The sequence below is a fragment of the Piliocolobus tephrosceles genome, chromosome 1 (genome assembly GCF_002776525.5).
Source record: "Piliocolobus tephrosceles isolate RC106 chromosome 1, ASM277652v3, whole genome shotgun sequence".
NCBI lineage: Eukaryota > Metazoa > Chordata > Mammalia > Primates > Cercopithecidae > Piliocolobus > Piliocolobus tephrosceles.
Window position 1 is genome coordinate 108,758,831 of NC_045434.1, and position 21,177 is coordinate 108,780,007.

At 40.0% G+C, this 21,177-nt stretch overlaps 1 protein-coding gene across 2 annotated transcripts in view; it reads right to left on the minus strand.

The window, feature by feature from the left end:
• Positions 1–21,177, minus strand: part of CTTNBP2NL (CTTNBP2 N-terminal like) — a 67,847-nt gene that overhangs the window by 1,985 nt on the left and 44,685 nt on the right. Inside the window, exons 4-6 of one of the 2 annotated variants that reach the window (XM_023232661.1) lie at positions 12,188–12,418; positions 6,836–6,943; positions 4,032–5,475 (exon numbers count right to left, since the gene is read on the minus strand). In XM_023232661.1, coding sequence (XP_023088429.1) covers positions 4,032–5,475; positions 6,836–6,943; positions 12,188–12,418 — 1,783 coding nt within the window. Of the gene's footprint in view, positions 1–1,179; positions 5,476–6,835; positions 6,944–12,187; positions 12,419–21,177 lie in introns of those variants that run through there. The other variant, XM_023232662.2, reaches the window with a different exon arrangement.

Below are 21,177 nucleotides of genomic sequence, written 5' to 3' on the forward strand. Positions count from 1 at the left end.
ATGTAGGCACTCTTGACTCTGAATATCACTGACATTCTGCCAAACCAGTTTCAGGAGCTTAAGACATTTCCTTAGATCAGCGGCAAATAGCAAGTTGTTGTGAAAGAACAGGTAAGGGCTACGAAGGACTGTTTCTCCAGACTAGCTGCATCAGCTAGTCTGAGGATCCAGTCTCCAGAAATCTTTATTTTAGCTGGCTTCCCAGGTTATACTTACACACAGTAAAGTTTGAGAACCACTACTCCAGTCTCCTTTCTCCTCCTTTATTTTTACTAATGAATTGGCCATTGATATACAAATAGTGGGTGGACAGGCTCTCATTTCTCGACTAGCTTGATAGAAATTAAATTAAAAATTATTCCTGTGGAACAATGCTCACTGCCTACTTCTGATTCATTAGGAAAACACATCCTATTTTGAAGCCAGCGTTTCGAAAGACATTTGAAGTTCTATTTCAAGGACTAGGCATCAGAAGCACTCCTTATGAATTCACACACACAGACACACACACACGCACACAAATTGACAAGGCAGCACTGCTGACAGGCTATTAAGGGAAACTGGATATAGCTAGTATTTGTTGAAATGATCATTAATTGGCTTAAATGCTGGCAACATCAGATATGTAAACATCCACACTGTTTGAACATTTTTTGTACATCAAAGGATTTTCAAGTGCTTCTGTCTGGCTTGCATTTGCTAATACTGCAGCAGCAACAGCACTGGAGTAGTTGAAAAGGGTTGCATTAATCATTTGTAAAATGAGAGGGCAGAACAAGATTATGCTTTCTTAAGCAGGAATACATGAGCCACGGATGGCTTCAGGGTCTTTGGATCCTATGAAGCCATCAAACAAATTTTGCATATAGGCATATTCATTTTTCTAGGGATAAACTTTATGGCTTTTCTAAGATTCTCAAAAAGGTCCAGAACCACCAAATGGTTTAAAAAATCACAGACTGGATTATTGTAAAGGCTTTTTCCAGCTCTAAGACTCTAAAGAAAATCAATGTTTTAGTTCCTTAGGGAGTCTAACCTGGATGGGTCATTGACTTCATTTGGTTTGTCAAAGCCACAGTCAAGTGCTCCCTCTATACCACCCGCTCTTCCCAACAAAATATGCCCAAATTGTGCCATTTTTCACTTTGTACAAACAAGACTATTTTCCCCCCAAACAGCATGATTTAACTTGTTTTAATGTAGTCTGTTATAAAAATGAAGACTTCTGCACGGTGTATTTGGCTTTACAAACGTTAATGCCTAGTTAATGCTTGTGTTATATGGTACACATCATTACAATCTGTTGGCCAGTAATAGCTTTTGCAACACGGGTTAATACTAAAATTGTGAATCATGGAACTTTTACTTAGCACACACACACAATCTACAGCAAACTTAAATACATTATAATCTATAATACCTAACTGGGTTATTGGATCCATTGCAAGATTGTGCTTATTTATCTCAGAAGATAGGCAACTAGCAAAAATACACATTTCTTTTGCATATCCCCACCCCCATATTACACTGTAAAAGAAATACATTATTCAGTGCACTTCCTAAGAAATAAACTTCCTTATAGTATCTCTCTCTCTCTCTATCTATCCCAAAACAAAGGAAGAGCACAATGCAACTTTTAAGATTACCATTTAAAGCAAAAGAGACAGTAACTCTCTGGCACTGTAGCCTCCTCTCCAGTTTAGAAAGTTTAACTATTTTATCAACACTATTCATTTTGGCTCTGCATAGGAATAAAGTTCAATGTATGATTGTTTTGGACAGTTTAAGATACCCCCTACATCATTTTGATAGACACCTTGGGGCATTAGTAGCATTTTTATTTTTCACATATTTGCCTTTATCAAACTATAAGCTGTGGAGTCGCCAATATACTCCATTGTGATTTATACACTGATTTCCATCACCTGCCTTTTTACTATCAACTTTTACTAGATTAAAAGGAAATAGACTTAAATTACAGCAGGAGGTCAGGGCTGCTGGATAGATGTTGGCTAGAAGAATGTATGTGAGTACACCAAGGCCTCCCCTGTATGGACACAAAATCCATATAACCCCTGTGTCTGAGCTGGGTTGTGGATAGTCTTATTTGGCAGACGTGGATAGTCATTATATTCTATGAACGTTGCCAGCTGTACTGGCCTACACAGTTGGAAAGTCTGGAGGCTTTTGTCCACATAGACTTGCTATGATGAAAATGGCAGAAGTTTTCAGAATGAAAGAGGTTGCAACTTGGCAGCTTGCAACCTAAATCCAGCTGCAGAAGTGTTTGTTTAACCAGCACTATTTAAACATTTTAAAATCAGTTCTTGATATTTAAAAATGAGAATGTTTCTCATGGAAATCTGGATTTCAAAAAAATGTGAAGAACTGGTAATCCTGGTTTAGCATTCTTGCACGGCAGCAAGCAGATGGAGCTGAACAGATGCCCTTTTTAAATGGGGCTTGGGCACTTCAGTTTGCCACAGCTCCCACTACTCCCAGCTGTTTTACACTGCTTGAGGGCCTGTTTCACTCATTTATATGACCAGTTGAGTTTTGTGACACTGGGGCTAGTTTAGTTCTGCCTATTTATTTTTTTAACAGAGATGGGGTCTCACTATGTTGATGAGGCTGGTCTTGAACGCCTGGTCTCAGGTGATCCTCCCCATCTCAGCCTCCCAAAGTGATAGGATTACAGGCATGAGCCACTGTGCCTGGCCAGCTCTGCCTTTTTGTGATACTGAAGATCTGGGCTTCATCTGGAATTTCCCCACCATCCTGTGGACAAAACTCCTCCTTTGACTGCGTCCCAGCCACATCTCGGTGCTTTGGTAGGTAATCTTAATGTGCAGTTCTACTTGTCCTTTATGTTATATTGCAAACTCCAAAGATATAATCACACTAATATTTATGTGTTTAAGTGTGTGTATGGTAAACATGTAAAGGGGTAATGTTTCTGTACAGATCTATGTATACTTCCCATTTAAGCAAAAGTTAATTTGGTTTTATAGATATAGATACCAGGTTCTGGCGGCTTGGAGATTAAGTGTAACAATTTGGTAAAACTTGTATAATTCTGACTTATAATATTACAAAGAGTGAATTTCAAGTTATTGCTTTTTGATTACAGAATAAAAATTTCATTCTGTTGCAAAACTTTTATACAGAATGAGTAACCATTTCCTATTCAAGTAACAGCAATCAGAATCAGAAGTTCCTTACACAACAGTAGATATGAGACATTTTTTGAATGGAGATGTGATTTCATTCTGTTCAAGAACTTAAGCAGGAAACTGGGAGTGACTTAATTTTTCAAAAGTACAAGAAAATCAGCACCCCAACTGCTTAGTGCTCAGGAGGGTTTCTCAAGGGCTCTAAAAAGCTCAGCTTGTGGTGAGTTCACACCCACCTTTAGGAGGATTCCCATTCTACGTATGCAGCCTTGTTTCAGAACACAAAGCTTGTATTAAAACATTAAAAGAGAATCAAAAGCAGTGTTGGTTTTTAACATTCAGAATTCGCAGAGGATGTCATTTTCTGCAATTAAATGATCCATTTTGTGTTTTTTGCTGCAGAATCACATTCATATGGCAGTCATATTTCAGGCACTTTTAAAACATGTTCATCTGGAATAAAAATCTGCATGAACCACTTCTGCATAATTCAAAATGAGTGTTGAGTGATTTTAGTTCCCAAATAGATACCAAATCACCACCTGGTGATTTGCTTTCTTCATCACAACATGACGGTGACTGCTGAGCTTGAGACATCTTTGAGGTGCCTTTCTGGCTTCAGTAAAAAGATGTGAGCCATAAAAATCCAAACTACTCAGTTTCTACTTAAAAAATACAAAATGGTGAAATACACTAAATGTATTATACAGATGGTTTCAGCTACTATCAAAATAAATAACATAATCTGACTCAAAAGTCTGACTGAGCTCTTGGACGAAATCTGATGGAATGTCAAAACGTGGAGACTCCCTCCTAGGGACTAGCTGCTGGTAGGCAAAAGTAACTCAACATCCTTACCATTTGCTACAACAGTATTGGAAGAGCAGCTGCTGGCAAGGTCTTCTGTGGTGGTCAAAGAGGCTGCCTGGGAATGAGTTTTGGTCAATGGAGTGGTAGCAGATGGAGAAGGGGTGAGGCCAGGTTTTTTGGGTGGGATGGGTGGAGGGTTTCCTCTCTCAGCTCTGGGGATGGTTGGGGACTTGATTCCTGGAGACAGGGGGCTCAAGGGACTGGACACTTTCCCTGGAGTAGGTGAATGGCTTGTGTCACCTCTTGCATTGGCAGTGTTGGCCAGATTTCGATAGTCTGTGCCAAAGGGAGAGCTGTTGGGAGAGACTGGCTTGATTGGCCCTTGTTGGCTAGTGAATCTGGAGAGCACCTGAGTGACTGTGTTTCGGGCCAGCTGCTTGGCGGCAGAGTTGTCTATGAGGGTGGGGGATAAATCCCTGGACGGAGGGCTTTGTAGGCCACTGGCTTGTTGCTCCTGATCTGCTTGGGACTGAAATTTGTGCCGAGCTGCATGGAACCGTTGGTTGATTCCTACTTGGTAGGATGATTGGTAGCCAGGGCTGCTAGCTGATGACCCCAATAAACGCTTAGTGAGTACCGGCGAAGAGCAAGGAGAGGATGTTAGAGAGGAGGAGGCAGTGCTGCTGGGAGACAGTGAGCTCCCACTGGAAGGGAGTGGACTGGGTATTGGGACTGGAGTCTCAATCCCCACAGGACACCCACCATTCTCCATTGGTTTCTCTTGGGCCAATGCCACAGATTTTTCCCGTGGAGGCACTTGGTTTTCTACATTGTTGCCTGTAGTCAGCTCCCTGGTAGTTTGTATCTCTGGGTCACAATGGCCATTGGTTTTTGCATATGAGTAAGCAGGAGTGGCAGGACCAGGCAGCCCAGTGTTTGTCATCTTGGCTATGTTGTTCCCATGGGTTCTTTCTGCTGGAAAACTCTCTGTTTGGCAAAACACAGACAGTAGCATGAGAGGCTCAGTTGCTGTGCCTTTGGACACGGTTACTGGTTTCTTCAATTGCTCATTAGGGCTACTGTGCTGGTGGGAAGCCTCTAGGTCCTTCACTATCTTCTTTAAGCTTTCCATTTCTTCTTTCAGAGTTTTGGTCCGGTTCTCTTCTCGGTTCAGTTTTGCTCTCAGTTGTTCCCTTTCGATGTCAAACTCTGACAACTGCTTCTCTACCTGGGCCTCAGTCTGCAAGCCTCTCTTTCTCTCAGCTGCCAACTCTTCTTCCAGCTTACTCACCCGGCTCTTCTCCTTCTCCAATTTCAGGCTCAGCTCTCCTGCCTTCTGTCCTTCCTCGGCTGCCTTGTTGGTGGCTTTCTTGCACTCAAGCACAAGCATGGATGAGAGCTGCTTGTGGCGGGAGCGCTCCTCTTCCAGCTGACTAGAGAGCTTCTTCTGTTCTTTTTCAAACTTTTTTACTTGGGATTTTTCAAATTCCAACTAGAAAAAAAAGAAAAGAGAGATATACTGAAAAACTATGATCAAGGAGAGTGTCTTTGTTAGCTGTTCTCTGGTCTACAGGATTAACATGCATATCACAGTGCTTAGATCAAGTATTTCTGAAGTTTTAGAACACCTAACAAAAAATGCACACATTATGATTTAATCTTTCTTTGATGATTTGGGAGGCACTTCTAGTTCCTGTACTGTCTTGGAGTGATTAGTGGGAATATGATGTATCTTTGCGTTTCATGTATGTGCAGAGCATCAGAACCAATCAAAACAAGATAACAGAAAGCTGTATCAACCACATTTTGTGATGAATGTTGCTGAAAACAAACCTTTTAAAGTGTCAGCAATAATTTTCTTGGGTCTTAGAAACAAACAAACACAAACAGTTGCATTTGAATCATACTTTTTTTTGAGACTGAGTTTTGCTCGTCTCCCAGGCTGGAGTGCAATGGCGCAGTATCAGCTCACTGCAACCTCTGCCTCCTGGGTTCAAGCGATTCTCCTGCCTCAGCCTCCCAAGTAGCTGGGATCAGTCACGCACCACCACACCCGGCTAATTTTGTATTTTTAGTAGAGATGGGGTTTTTCCATGTTGGTCAGGCTGGTCTCAAACTCCTGACCTTAGGTGATCCGCCCACCTCGGCCTCCAAAAGTGCTGGGATTACAGGTGTGAACCACTGTGCTCAGCCTGAATCATATTTTTTACACAAATATAGTCTGTTTTAATTGTCTTCCCAACCCTATTTGAGGCAGAGATTCTGTGAGAAGGAAAGGTTGAAGAAACTCAGTGTTTTTCAAACTGAGATCCATTAACGGATGGGGAAACAAATTGAGCCATGACTAGAATTTTAAAAAAATATATAAATAGAAAACATCAATGTGTACTGTAGCAGTAGGGGTTATATATGATTTCATGAGATTTTTGTTTCAGGCATGACTGTGTGTGGCTACATATACTGGCTTGTGACATAAAATATCATTTCTTACTGGGGGTTCTAAGTCAAAAGATTGAGAGCTACAAGCCGTAAGTTACCATTCCCCAAAGAGTGTTCTATGGAACAATAGTCCCACAGTGAGGGATCTATGCCAATAAAAGATTTTATAAAACCATGGATTTTCTAAACACAGAATACCCTATCTTGTTCTTCAAGACTCACAATGTGCTTCTGCATACTAAAGATCCTAACAAAGTTAGAAACCTGTTTAACTTTGGTTAATCCAGTAGTTCCTAAACTTATTTGACCACAAAGCCCCTTTTTTGAACAATACCAATTGGCATCCTGCAAAATAATCTTTGGGAAATGCGATTCCAGGCAAATGCTACTGTGAATCCCTCTACCTTAATTACCTGTTGAGTCAGCCTCTCTCTTTCCTTCTCTAGCATGTAGGTGACATCATCTCCTTCAGCTGTATCCTGTGCATGCCGCTGCCTTTCTTCCTCAAGGTCTAGGATCACCTTTAAAGAATTTTTAAAATTTCATTTCCAAGTATCAAGGAGTCACATTTATTAATACAACCAATACTAAGTGCCAAATCAGGCACCTAAGATAGTTCCAGAGATCAAACAAATGAATAAATGAAACCCAGCAAGGGCTATCAAGGAGCACACTGACTTACAGTGAAAGACATGAAAGCTCTGCGTTAAACAGTAAGATATTTACTTTACTTGAAGTATGCAGAGAATGACATGCAAACAGAGAGAAGAGAGCAACTAATTAGCTAGAGGGGTTGAGGAGGTTTCGAGAAATAACGGCAATTCCAAGAAACTGCAGGCAGTTTGGTGTTACTGGGGGGCCAGGTGCAGGTGATGGAGCAAGACAGGATCACAGAAACCTGAAAGCTGAGATTTTCCTCTCAATGCTCAAATCACCGGAGGCACCAAAGAAGAAGCCTGAAATTCAACATTTCAAATAGGTAACATTCTAAGTGTGCCTTGTTTAACTAATACTATACCTTGTTATATAGTTAGGTGAGAGGTGAAAAGACTCTCTTGACTTCCTACTGCATGAAAAAAGGCTCAATTATACAGATCTTAAATGGAGATTTTTCATAAGGCCTTTTATTTAACCTGCCTACCCCTATTCCACTTATCCTGGTGCCAAAGGATTAAGCCCAATTTTAAGAAGAAGACAAATATATTTATTTTTTGAGACAGGGTCTTTGTCACCCAGGCTGGACTGCAGTCGTGCAATCATGGCTCACTGCTGCCTCGGCCTCCTGAGCTCAAGCAATTCTCTCACCTCTCAGCCTCCGGAGTAGCTGGGATTACAGGTGTGCACCACCATGCCCAGCTAATTTTAGTATTTTTTGTAGAGATGGGGTTTTGCCATCTTGCCCAGGCTGGTCTTGAACTCCTGGGCTCAAGTGATCCACCCGCCTCAGCCTCCCAAAATGCTGGGATTACAGGTGTGAGCCATCACACACGGCCGAGAATACAAATTTAAAGGGACATTTTTCACATAATCCCATCTACAACTGCAAATATTCTGATTGCTTAGTAGCTTCTGCTCATGCTTCAGAAGTGCCTTGGCCCAGGCCTCCAGGGTAGAGCACTCTTGTCCCAAAGGCCATTTCTTAGTCTTCTCACTAAAAAGTTTTATGAGTGAAGAGAGAAAATTTTCTGGGACATGAAACTGCCCTATAAAAATACAAATGAGCTCATGCCTGTAATCCCAGTACTTTTGGGAGGCAGAGGCAGGAGGATCGCTTGAGCCCAGGAGTTGAAGACCAGCCATTTCTTTCTCCCCTCTCCCCTTTCTCTCTCTTTCCTTCTCTTTTCTTTTTGGGGATACAGGGTCTTACTCTCACCCAAGCTGAAATGCATTGGCATCATGTCAGCTCACTGCAATCTTTGCCTCCTAGGCTCAAGTGTTCCTCCTATCTCAGCCTCCTGAGCAGCTGGGACTACAGGCATGCACCACTATGGCCTGCTGATTTTTTGTAGATGGGGTGTCGCCATGTTGCCCAGGCTGGTCTCAAACACCTGGACTCAAGTGCTCCTTCTGCCTCAGCTTCCCAAAGTGATGGGATTACAAGTGTGACCCACTGTGCCCAACCCAAAACCCTATTTCTACAAAAAAATACAAAAATTAGTCAGGCATGGTGAGGTGTGCATGTAGTCCCAGCTACTCAGGAGGATCACCTCAGCCCAGGGAGGTCGAGGTTGCAGTAAGTCATGATTATGCCGTTGCACTCCAGCCCAGGCAACAAGGCAACAGAGTGAAAAAAAGAAAAAAAAGGGGCTGAGCACAGTGGCTCATGCCTGTAATCCCAGCACTTTGGGAGGCCAAAGCGGGCAGATCACCTGAGGTTGGGAGTTTGAGACCAGCCTGACCAATATGGAGAAACCCCATCTCTACTAGAAATATAAAATTAGCCAGGTGTGGTGGCACATGCCTGTAATCCCAGCTACTCAGGAGGCTGAGGCAGGAGAATCGCTTGGAACCTAGTAGGCAGAGGTTGCGGTGAGCCAAGATTGTGCCATTACACTCCAGCCTGGACAACAAGAGTGAAACTCCATCTCAAAAAAAAAAAAAAAACAAAAGAGTGACTGGTGCTGTGGTGTGTGCTTGTAGTCCCAGATACTTGGGAGGCTGAGGTAGATCACTTGAGCCCAAGAGTTCCAGGATATAGGGTGCTATGATCGCACCTGTTAATAGCCACTGTACTCCACCCCAGGCAACATAGCAAGACCCTGTCTCTCAAAATAAAAAAAAGAAAAAAAATTTGGCACATTTCCTTTTTTAATCTAATTTTTCAATTTAATAGAAAGACAATGCTTTTGGCCAAAAGTGGTAAGTCGTATCTTCTTCCGTTTGAGAGTCCTCTAAAATTACAGAAATGGAATAAAAACACTAAAACCTCACAAAGACAAAGGAGAGAGCCTCTAGCAGAGAAGGAATTTTAATAATACTTTGAAGAAGAAAAGAGGCTGGAGGAGTGGTAACTACTTTAATTTGAAGGAGGGAAGCTGTTTTGCCTTGCAGAGCCCCAAAGAGATGGAACCTGGAGGTGGCAGGCACTACAGAGGAGAAGTGAAATGTAGAACAGAAAACATGAGAACTGGCTCAAAGCCTGTTTTTGTTTTGTTTTGTTTTTTGTTTTTGAGACAGAGTCTTGCTCTGTCACCCAAGCTGGATTACAGTGGTGTGATCTCAGCTCACTACAACCTCCACCTCCTGGGCTCAAGCTATTCTCCTGCCTCAGCCTCCCGAGTAGCTGGGATTACAGGCCCGCCACCATGCCTGGCTAATTTTTGTATTTTTAGCAGAGGATGGGGTTTCACACGTTGGCTGGCCTGGCCTTGAACTCCTGACCTCAAGTGATCTGCCTGTCTTGGCCTCCCAAAGTGCTGGGATTATAGGCATGAGTCACCGTGTCTGGCCTTTAAAGCCTGCATTTTCAGAATTATTTGTCCCTTCACCCTGATTCCTGCACACAGACCATCAGCATCTGGCATCTGTCACATCTAGTATTCCCAAATCCTGAGCCTGTCACACTCAAGAAATAGTGTGACAGGCTCAGGATTTGGGAATACTAGATGTGACAGGGAATGGTGGTGGGAAAAGAGGATTAAATTTGTTCTGGGTAAGGGTTAAGGAAAGGGAGGTGGGGTGTAAGATAACTATGCACCTATACAAAAGAAAGTTATATAAAAGTCTAAAATTGATAAAGCAAGAGAGAACAGTGCAGTATTTAGAAATATAGAGGTTAACTACCAAAGTGAATGGCTAAAAGAAAAAAGTGGTTGCCTGTGAATACAAGGGAGGATGGGGAATGAGAAGAGGTGGAATAGGAAACTCTGTTTTTCATTGTAAGCACAATGACCATGTAATTTATTATTCAAACCAGAACATTTCTGACAGTCAAAGGGAATATGGTTAATAACTAAGCCAAGGTGACAGGCATAAGGTGAGACTATGAGCACTCTAATTATAAGCCTCTAGGTACTCTTTGATTTCTAACAAAGTCAGCATTCTACTTTGATAAACCACTTAAACTTGAACTGGGAGGCAGAGGTTGCAGGGAGCCGAGACTGCACCACTGCATTCCAGCCTAGGTGACAGAGTGAGACTTCATCTCAAAAAAAAAAAAAAAAAAAAAAGATAGGTCCTTTGTTTCAAAAATGTAGTACTTAAAACATTTAGCACTGCAATATAGTATTAAGAAGTTTTGAATTATTTTGAACTTCTTCCTCTCTCCAATCACCTAGAGCCATAAACTGTCCATGGTACACCTTCCATGGGCATGAAAGCTAGCCCAACTACCTTCAACACAACTCAGTCACCTCATGGATGAAGTGGAAATAAAGCCTGCCTATTAAACAAGAATGTTGTGAAGATTTTTTAGAGGATTATGTAAAAGCCGCCCCCCCCCCCCCAAATTTAGGCAACTAACTCCCACCCATCCACCCATTGATAACCTTTTAAATTGGAGTGTAAATGTTTTCAGATTACTTCATTCTAACCAGAGGTTAAACTTTTTTGGGTCCTGGGTAACTGGTAACTTGGAGAATCGAATTAAAGCTATGGAAAAAATACATTTCCTACAAAAATACATAAACTCTGAACATTCTATTTGCTGGGGGATTGTGGAACATCTGAGGCCTATCCACATGGTTAAGAAGTTCCACTCTGGCCTTTCATTTGGCTTCCGTGAAGGGAAAGAAAAGATGACGTGCAAGACCCAGAGCCTAGAAGATTTATCAGATGCAATTTAAGCAGATGGCTCTCATGCTGGTAACCAGAAAAGTCCACCAAATTTTGCAGCTGCTAACCCAGTTTTTCAGATGAAAATGTTTCCTACCAAATGCACTGATAACTGCCTGGTTGGCATAAATCTAAACTGACAGTGTTTTAAAAATGAAGATTGTAGCCAAGCATCTTTCACAGGCCAAATTTGAGCAGTAAATGACAAGATGACAAGTTGGTGAATAAATTCACAAGCACTAGAATTCCAGTAAGATGAAGCAGAGGAAAGCACTGGTTTGCCTTCTTAGGGCTTGTTAGAAATGGAAACACACACACACACACACACACACACACACACACACACACACTCTTTACTGATAGGGTAGAACAGCTTTAAGGTAAGTAATGTAAATAACCGTAAGGTTTGCCTTCCTAATTTAGGGCTCGTTAAATATGGAAACACACACACACACACACACACTTCACTAATAGAGTAGAACACTAGCGACTGTTTATGGTTTCATGAGCAATAAAATGCAATGGAACTCAAAACTAGGAATAACAGGAATAAATGAAAATAATCTATTGGCTTCTGTGTTTATCCTCAGGTAAATTCTTTCTCTCCCTTGGATATAGCATGCCTCAAATACCTGTTAATCTTTTTATTTATCTCTTAAGTAAGCAAATAGAGAACACACCCTTCAGCTACAAGCTTGGCCAAACCCCAAAGTTTGAATGATCAAGAACTGAAAAAACATACAAAGTGTTTTGGAGTGATATATCAAGAAGGAATGCCGTCTTAAATAATGTGTCTGGCACATTCTCTAAACTTAACACTTGGAATAAGCTGTGTTTTCTATCTCCTGACTCTTACATAAACTAAGGGGCTTTTTGATACCCGCAAGATGCCCAATTGAATTACTATGAAAAACTGGCGGCTGACAAGAAAGTATCAGGCATAATTTATAAAGATTTCACAAAGATTTACACATCAACTGAGGTGAACCTACCTTTCGGTGCCTGCTCTCAGCAGCAGCCAGCTGGGACAGCATGCGCTCCTGCATGTTCTTGCACTGCTTCATCACCACCTTAAGAATAGAGAGTGGGTTTGTGCAGACTGGCTGCTTTTCGCCATCATTTTTCTCCTTCAGTGTTTCAAAATCTCTCTGTAGAGCCATTAAAGGATCACTGATGTTATATTTTCCATAGCGTTCTTCGATGAAAGTATCTCTGTGTTGGGCCTGGGAAAGAGGGAAAAAAAAATAAGCATCTTGCTTTTTAAAACTACTGAGAAGGGGGTATTTGCTATCCAGTGGTTATACATTAAAGGTTGTGGTATTAGTATAAATGTAACCTGCTAATTACAAGCCAGATTGAGCCGTCTAAAGAAACAGCATTAGAAAGGTGGCATGGTATATTAACAAGAACACTATGTATTAGACATTGTTCTAAATATTTATAGTCATATTAACTTGTTTAAAATTTACAACCCTGTAAGGTAGTGCTATCATCTCGATTTTGCTGATGAGAAAACTATTCCTGGTTACTCATCTAGCAAGTTGTCTGAATTGGCATTTAAACCCAGGCAGCCCGGCTCCAAAATCTGTGTCCTTAACCTCTGTGCTTACTGCTTCTGCTTGTATCTGCTTATGAATGCTTATATTACTAGCAGATACATCTTATTTTTTTCCCATGTTATGGCACTAGCATTTCTAAAATATGTTAAGCATGACAATTTTATGAGTTTATATATTTAGAGACCTAACAAAATGCCAGCAGATATATAAAGTGTGCAAAATATAAGTAGGATCACATTACAATCTAGGATGACTTGTGATCTGTACATATGAACCATTACTCAGTTGTTGATGGGTCAAGGAGGATGGAGGCACCTCACAACCAGAAATGGACACAAAATCTCTTCCACCTGCTGCCAAATTCCACCCCCTCTTCTTGTCTCTGTTTGGTTGTTACTTTCCATTCTCTTTTCTGTCTCTTTCAAGGCTTGATGAGCCTTGGGGATGAGCATGTAAGAAGGGGATGCAAGCTGGTGCTTGGAGTCTGGTCAAGGGCTTTAGCCCTGGGTGCCCAGTTGGAAGTATAAGGATCAGGAGGTGGGTGGAAAGATATTCCTAGGCTTCCCTCTTTCCTCACCTCTGTAGGAAGACCTTGAAGAGCTCCATATGAGCATCACATATTACACGCACATTACGTTTTACTTATTACACAGATATTTAAAAGTTTCTTGAGATATTTTGCAATGAAAAATGAAGTGTTAACAGGGTTGAAGAAACTAAAAAATTACAGCAAAGTACTATGTAATTTAAGCTTTCAAATTAAATCTATTTATGAAAACTATTATTATTTATCCATTTTTAAAAACTATTTAATCAGTAGTTATGTTTTCTTAGCACCGCCATCCACAGATAGGAGCCTGTTTAAAAAGAAACGGAAATTTGCAATTCAATGGCTATGCTTTAATTTAAAGGAATCTTTAAGAAAATAAAGCAAACATGGGGTTTCTTTAACACAGAAGTATTTCAGTGCTGAAAATCTGAAGACTTCTTCATTGACTGTCCAATTTAGGCCCCAGGAATCACTTAGCCCTACGGTAAAATTTTATGTTGTTATTAGCTGGCAAATATTCAAAGCAGTTAGAAGTTCGGGGTTTTACTTCTGGCTCGACTATAGCCATCTTACTTTATGACATTACTGGAGCATTTGGATGGTATTTGTACACTGGAAATATGAAGAGAGAAATCCATTTCTTTAAGTTGCTAATAACCATCTTTCTAGCCTTATTGTGTGTATATGTGTGTGTGTGTGAATTAAAGTGGGGGAGGTATAAAACACAGAGTCTAAGATGAAACCTGACTTTTTTCAGCTCTTTTTTCACACACACATATGTGTGTGTGTGTGAATTAAAGTGGGGGAGGTATAAAACACAGAGTCTAAGATGAAACCTGACTTTTTTCAGACCTTTAGTCCATTTAGGATGCAGAAATAAAAGATCAACTCCTGAACCAGTCATTCTTTTTCTTATTTTAAAACATGGTGAATGGCCAGGTGCAGTGGCTCACATCTGTAATCCCAGCACTTTGGGAGGCAGAGGCAGGAGAATCACTTGAGCCCAGGAGTTTAAGACCAAACTTGGCAAAACAGGGAGACCTTGTCTCTACAAAAAACAAAAAATTAGCTGGGCATGACAGTATGTGCCTGTAGCCCCAGCTACTTGGGAGGCTGAGGGCAGGAGGATTGGTTGAGCCCAGGATCTAGGCTGCTATGAGCTCTGATTATACCACTGCATTCCAGCCTGGTTAACAGAAGGAGAACCTGTTTCAATCAATCAATCCATAAAACATAATGAAAATAAAACCAAAAAGCTAGTTATATTTTAAAAGCAACAGTGCCAAACAACGTGGGACTCATCAATGTTTCCCTTTTACCATGTTTCTTTAAATTTCTTTAAATTCAGCTAAAAAACCTGAAATTGATTACCTATAACTCACTGAAAGCAACAATTTTTTTTTTTTTTTTTTTAAGACAAGGTCTGGCTCTGTCAACCAGGCTGCAGTGTAGTGGTGCAATTACAGCTCACTGCAGCCTTGACCTCCTGGGCTCAAGTGATCCTCCCAACTCAGCCTCTTGAGTAGCTGGGACTAAAGGCACACACCACCTCACCCAGCTATGTTTTTTTTTCCCCTACTTTTTTAGGCTATGTTTAGAAAAATAGAAAAGTTTAGAAAAAGAAGCAAAAGAAAAAATAATCTCTTTATGCAGCTGAAATACTACTTTTCTAATTGTCACATTTCTTATTCATGATAGCCATTTCAGTATAGTTAGTGATGGTAAAGGAATAATTATTGGCATTGTTGGTTTAGTAGGGCAAAAAGGAAATAGAAAAAGTACACCCAAATATTTTTAATAACCTTTTCCTTTTCAGAGCACCATGAAGGAAGTGGGATGGAAGAGTAGGAGGTAGACTACAATTCACGACCTTGACATCAGATCTGCTGAGAAGCTGTCTCTCTGGTTTGAGTAGTATATAGTTAACTAATCCCCAAAATATGACTTTTAAAACCCACACTGTGATTACCCTGTATAATTAATAAGCACCACAGAGTTATGAGTAATAGACAAAGAGCTTCTTTGGTGAGGTCTCAGCCTGAGAACAGTTGTTTGGCTGTCTGCTTTCTCTAGCAGTACTTCATAGTAATTCCATAATCACTTACATAGTAATTACAAGTTGTATAATACAGACGGCTTTGCCTGTAAAGGAAAAGGATCTGTGGAATAACCTAAAAAAGACTCCTTGTCAGAGAGCGATTCTCTTAAGTACATTCTAATATGGGATCAAATATAGGAAAGGTGAATTCAAAGTCTATATTTATTATACCAAACACTGAACTGCAACATGGAAGACAGAACATGGTATTTTTCAATCAACTTAATTATTCAGTCAGGTGAACTATATGGATTACAGGTTTAATAGTATAAATAATAATAAAACCCCAAAACAGATATTAAGATTTGAAGAATGAAGAAATTTAATGGGGGTGTGTAATGATGACCTATTCCTGCATACCAATCACCCCCAAAGTAGGCAGCCTAAATAATAAACATAAAAAAACATCTCACAGTTTTGGAGGGTCAGGAATCTGAGAGGGGCTTAGCTGGGTGGTTCTGGTTCAGGGTCTCATGAGGTTGCAATCAAACTGTTGGTCAGGGCTGTAGTCATCTGAAACCATGACTGGGACTGGTGGACCCAATTCCATGCTTACTTACTCACATGACTGTTGGCATAGGCCTTGGCTCCTTACAAGTGCCAGCTTCCCACAGAGCAAGTGACCCCCAGATCCCTAAAAGAGACAGAGACCAAGATGCAAGTCCCAATGTCTTTTATAACCTAATCTTGGAAGTGACACACCATCATTTCTGATGTATTCTATCAGTCACACAGACCAACTCTGGTAAATTTGGGGGCAGACTACCCAAGGGTGTGAATATCAGGAGGTAGAGATCACTGGGAGCCATCTTGGAGGCTGGCTACAAGGTCAATGACTAGATGTGCTATCACTGTCATTTATATCTCAGGTCAAAATTTGAAGACCAAACACCTATATTCAAAACTATCAAAGCTGGGTTTTAATATATTAATGATATTTCAGTTATTTTATAAGAAATTTTAAATGATCTTAGATTTATGTTTTGGGGGGGTTTAGTAATAAAAATAAATTCAATTTTATTATTTTTAATCCAATAACAACATACACTTTAACTGAACAGAAATTCCTACATTGTCAGAAAACATGATGGTCTTTAATTGCAGACAACAGAAAAATAAATGGCTGGTTAGACAGATTCAATAAATAATAGAGGGTATTATCACAGCAGGCAGAGCACACTAGTCATCTATTACTCATTTATTTTTACTGTCACAGGCTGAATGAAACACACCACTACTGAAAGCTTAAAATCAAATCACATAATATTCTTAGAGTCGGCCATACTTGCTCTCCAGAAGTTTCAGTTGTGTTATTCCTAACTTCAAAACGAAATATGAAGTAGTCATCTCCACCCCACTTCCCAGGATAGTGTGTGTGTATATTCCAATCTTAAAGTAGGAAATCGATTTCTTTTTATTCTTTGGCACTAACATGAAAAATGGTTCAAAATCCAATGGTGAAGAATTAAGGCCCATTTAATTGGAAGTTTATATTTGACTATAAGGTTTTATTTTCAAGACTAAGGCTGGTACCATAACTGGATTAGGATGCATTTTTGCCACTAATGAGACAATTCTGAAGTGATATTTTAAAAAGTAATCAGCAATATGAACATCATAGGTCTTCAAAGAAATCTGAAGACCTCATGCCAGGGACCAGAACAAGAATATGATTCCAAGCATTTGGTTAATGCTACCAAAAGCACGTTAAAAGGAATCATTTTCACATGCACATTGAATCTATTTATTGTCAAGTAATTCACACTATAGATAAGTTATAAATAGTTTATAGCAACCTGAGCAACTGGAAATAAAGCAAACATTCTGGATAAAGGTGACAACAATATTATAAGAAAATCTTGTTCTGGAAATTCCTTTACAATTGCTGAACGAGAACTAGATTTTAATGTTTGATACCAATAAAAAAGCTGATTTAGCCTCACTTAAACTTTAATTTTTGGAAAATAGTATAAAAATTTAACATGACAGTAAAGGGAAAAAATTTTCATGATTTAAAAATATTTCAGGTCAGGTTCAGTGGCTCACACCTATAATACCAGCACTTTGGGAGGCCAACGCAGGCAGATCACTTGAGGTCAGGAGTTCAAGAACAGCCTGGCCAATGTGGGGAAACCCCGTTGCTACTGAAAATACAAAAATTAGCCAGGTGTGGTGACTCACACCTGTAATCCCAGCACTTTGGGAGGCGGAGGTGGGCAGATCACTTGAGGTGACAAGTTCAAGACCAGTCTGGCCAACATGGTGAAACCCCGTTTCTACTAAAAATACAAAAATTAGCTGGGCATGGTGGCGCACGCCTGTAATCCCAGCTACTCAGGAGGCTGAGGCATGAGAATTGCTTGAACCTGGGAAGGGAAGGTTGCAGTGAGCCAAGATCGCACCACTGCACTCCAGCCTGGGTGACAGAGTGAGACTCTGTCTCAAAAATATTTTAACTAACTGTGAAATAGAATGAACTTCAAATATTCCCTTTGGAGTCAACCTGCAACCATAAATATTTATAAGAGCAATTATTTACATAAGGACTGATGACCATTTATTATTATTTGACTGAAGTGTACTAAATTCAAGACTAAAAATAGTTTTGTATAAATAGGTACAAGTGTGGCACTTCTAGCCCCTAGGCTGCCTGTTGACAGCATGAGAATATGAGTAAATAGGCTGGGCACGATGGCTCACGCCTGTCTGTAATCCCAGCACTTCGGGAGGCCGAGGCAGGTGATCACCTGAGGTAAGAAGTTCGAGAGCAGCCTGGCCAACATGGCGAAACCCCGTCTCTACTAAAAATACAAAAATTAGCTGGGCGTTGTGGTGGGTGCCTGTAATCCCAGCTACCTAGGAGGCTGCGGCAGGAGAATTGCTTGAACCTGGGAGGCGGAGGTTGCAGTGAGCTGAGACTGCTCCACTGCACTCTGGCCTGGGTGACAGAGTGAGCCTCTGTCTCTTAAAAAAAAAAAAAAAAAGGAATATGAGTAAACAGCATAATGTAGCTGCTTCAACATTCAATTTCCAGAGTCCTGTGAAATGTTCTAATGAAACTGAAATCAAACGTGTTGAGAGTTTTTTTTCTTACTTGTTCAGTGTAGGTAGGTGGTTGAAACAAATTATATGTACATTCTGAACTGAGTCCATAATAATAACCTTTTGAGGTGGGGAAGAAAATGAGTTTAGGAATTCAACAAGTACCGAACAGATTAATAAACTAATAAAGGGAGAATGCTCTGAATATAAATTAAGAATTTTAAAGTATAATTTAAAAATAATTTATTTTTCACTGAGGTGGGCAGATCACCAGAAGTCAAGAGTTTGAGACCAGTCTGGCCAACATGGTGAAACTCTGTCTCTACTAAAAATATAAAAATTAGTATGGCACCACATGCCTGTAGTCCCCACTCAGGAGGCTGAGGCAGGAGAACTGCTTGAACCTGGGAGGCAGAGGCTGCAGTGAGCTGAGATCACGCCACTATACTCCAGCCTGGGCTACAGAGTGAGACACTATTTCAAAACAAAACAAAACAAAAACCAAACAACTTTATTTTTTAGAGCACTTTTGGGTTCACCGCACAATGCAGTAGAAGATACAGAGATCTCCCATATATCCCCTGCCCCACACAGGCACAGCCGCCCCATTATCAGTATCATCACCAAAGTGGTACATTTGTTCCAATTGAAAAAAGTATTATTTCAAATGATACATTAAATCCTAATCTCTTTTTTCAGGAGACTGTACATTTCTGAAAATACAATGAGAAGATGCATACCTTACACCATATACAAAAATAGAAATGCATCACAGACCTAAAGAGAAAATTGCAATAGGCAAAAGTATATGAAAAAGTGCTCAAGTCATTAGGGATCAGGGAGGTGTAAGTTAAAAAAATAAGAAGATACCACTATACAACCACTAGAATGGCTAATATTACAGACTGACAACATCAAATGTTGGAAAGAATGTAGAGTAACTAGAACACTCACACATTGCTAGTGAGAGTATAAAATAGTACAGTTACTTTGGAAACTGATTTGGAAATTTCTCATAAAGTTAGGCAAATCCTACCTGTAATTCTACTTCTAAGTATTAAATATTAATCCAAAAGATATAAAAAGACATATCTACAAAAGAGTTTTATACAATTACCTATAGCAGCTTTATTCATAATAGCCCCAAACTAGAAACAATCAGATATCAATCTACAGGAGAATAAACAGAATGTGGTGCATTCATAAAATGGAATACTAGACAGCAATAAAAAGGAACAAAGTGCCAGGCGCAGTGGCTCAAGCCTGTAATCCCAGCACTTTGGGAGGCCAAGACGGGCAGATCACGAGGTCAGGAGATTGAGACCATCCTGGCTAACAAGGTAAAACCCTGTCTCTACTAAAAAATACAAAAAACTAGCCAGGCGTGGTGGCAGGCGCCTGTAGTCCCAGCTACTTGGGAGGCTGAGGCAGGAGAATGGCGTAAACCCGGGAGGCGGAGCTTGCAGTGAGCTGAGATCCGACCACTGCACTCCAGCCTGGGCGACAGAGCGAGACTCTGTTTCAAAAAAAAAAAAAAAGGAACAAAGTGCTGATACATACAGTGACACTGATGAACCTGAACATCATACTGAACAAAAAAAAAGAGGCCAGGCATAAAAGAGTATGTTCCATGTGACTCTGTTTAGATGAAGCTGTGGAATAAACAAAACTGAACTATCGTGAAAAAAAATCCGAACACTGGTTTCCTCTGGGGACAGGGGGATCATTGGCTGGGAATGGGCACAAGCTCCTGGTGTGATAAGAATGTTCTGAGTCTTGATAGCAGTGTGGGTTATGTGGATGTGTGCATCTGTAAAAACAGACTGAATTGAAATGTTTAAGATCTGTGCATTTCACTATATCCAAATTATACCTACAGCTAAACAATGTAAAATGTAAATATATGTAATGAAAGTTAAAAGGAAACAAGTTATATATAGTATATGTTTTACATACAGTATTTCCAAAACAGATAGGAAGGTCAAATCAAAGTAATTTTAACAATAATGACAGCAAAAACAACAGAGACGTTAACATTCGAGCATTTATTGCGAGTGCTGAATATTTTACATATCTAATCTATTCCTAACAACATTCCTTATGAAGTAAACATCACTATTATCTTCATTTTGTAGAAAAACTGAACATTAAACATGTGACTTTCCCAAGGTCACAAAACTAATTAAGTAGTGAAGAACAATAAGTGGTATATACAGTTAAGTGCTGACTATGTTAGCTGATTGAGTAATACAGAAACACATCCCCAGGACTTTGAAGGAATGACTTTCAATTTAGTAGGTCTTGATCAGTAACTTAAAAATGAAACAAAACAGAATAAAAAACACTGCAGAGCACTGAATGTTACAAGATGCATTTTGAGGAACTCTTCTTCTAGCATAAGAATACAGGTGTGTACCCTGTATTCTTATGCTAGAAGTACCCTGCAAAGTCTACTTTTTAATATGTGTCACTGTCCAAAAAGTTTGAGAAACACTAGAATGGAATGAAGAATGCAAGAAATCTGAATCCTGAATCTATCATTTTAAACAATTTAAGCTATGATAAACATGGAAATTCTAACAGAAATGATGAGTAATCAGTATTATTGTTTTATTTTAAAGTAACAAATGTTATAAAGTCTATAAACCAGGAGAGATTTGGTCTAACATCGAATATACACAATGTAACAAAAAACAACACAACACATTTCTGTGTTATCAGGGTTAAACAACC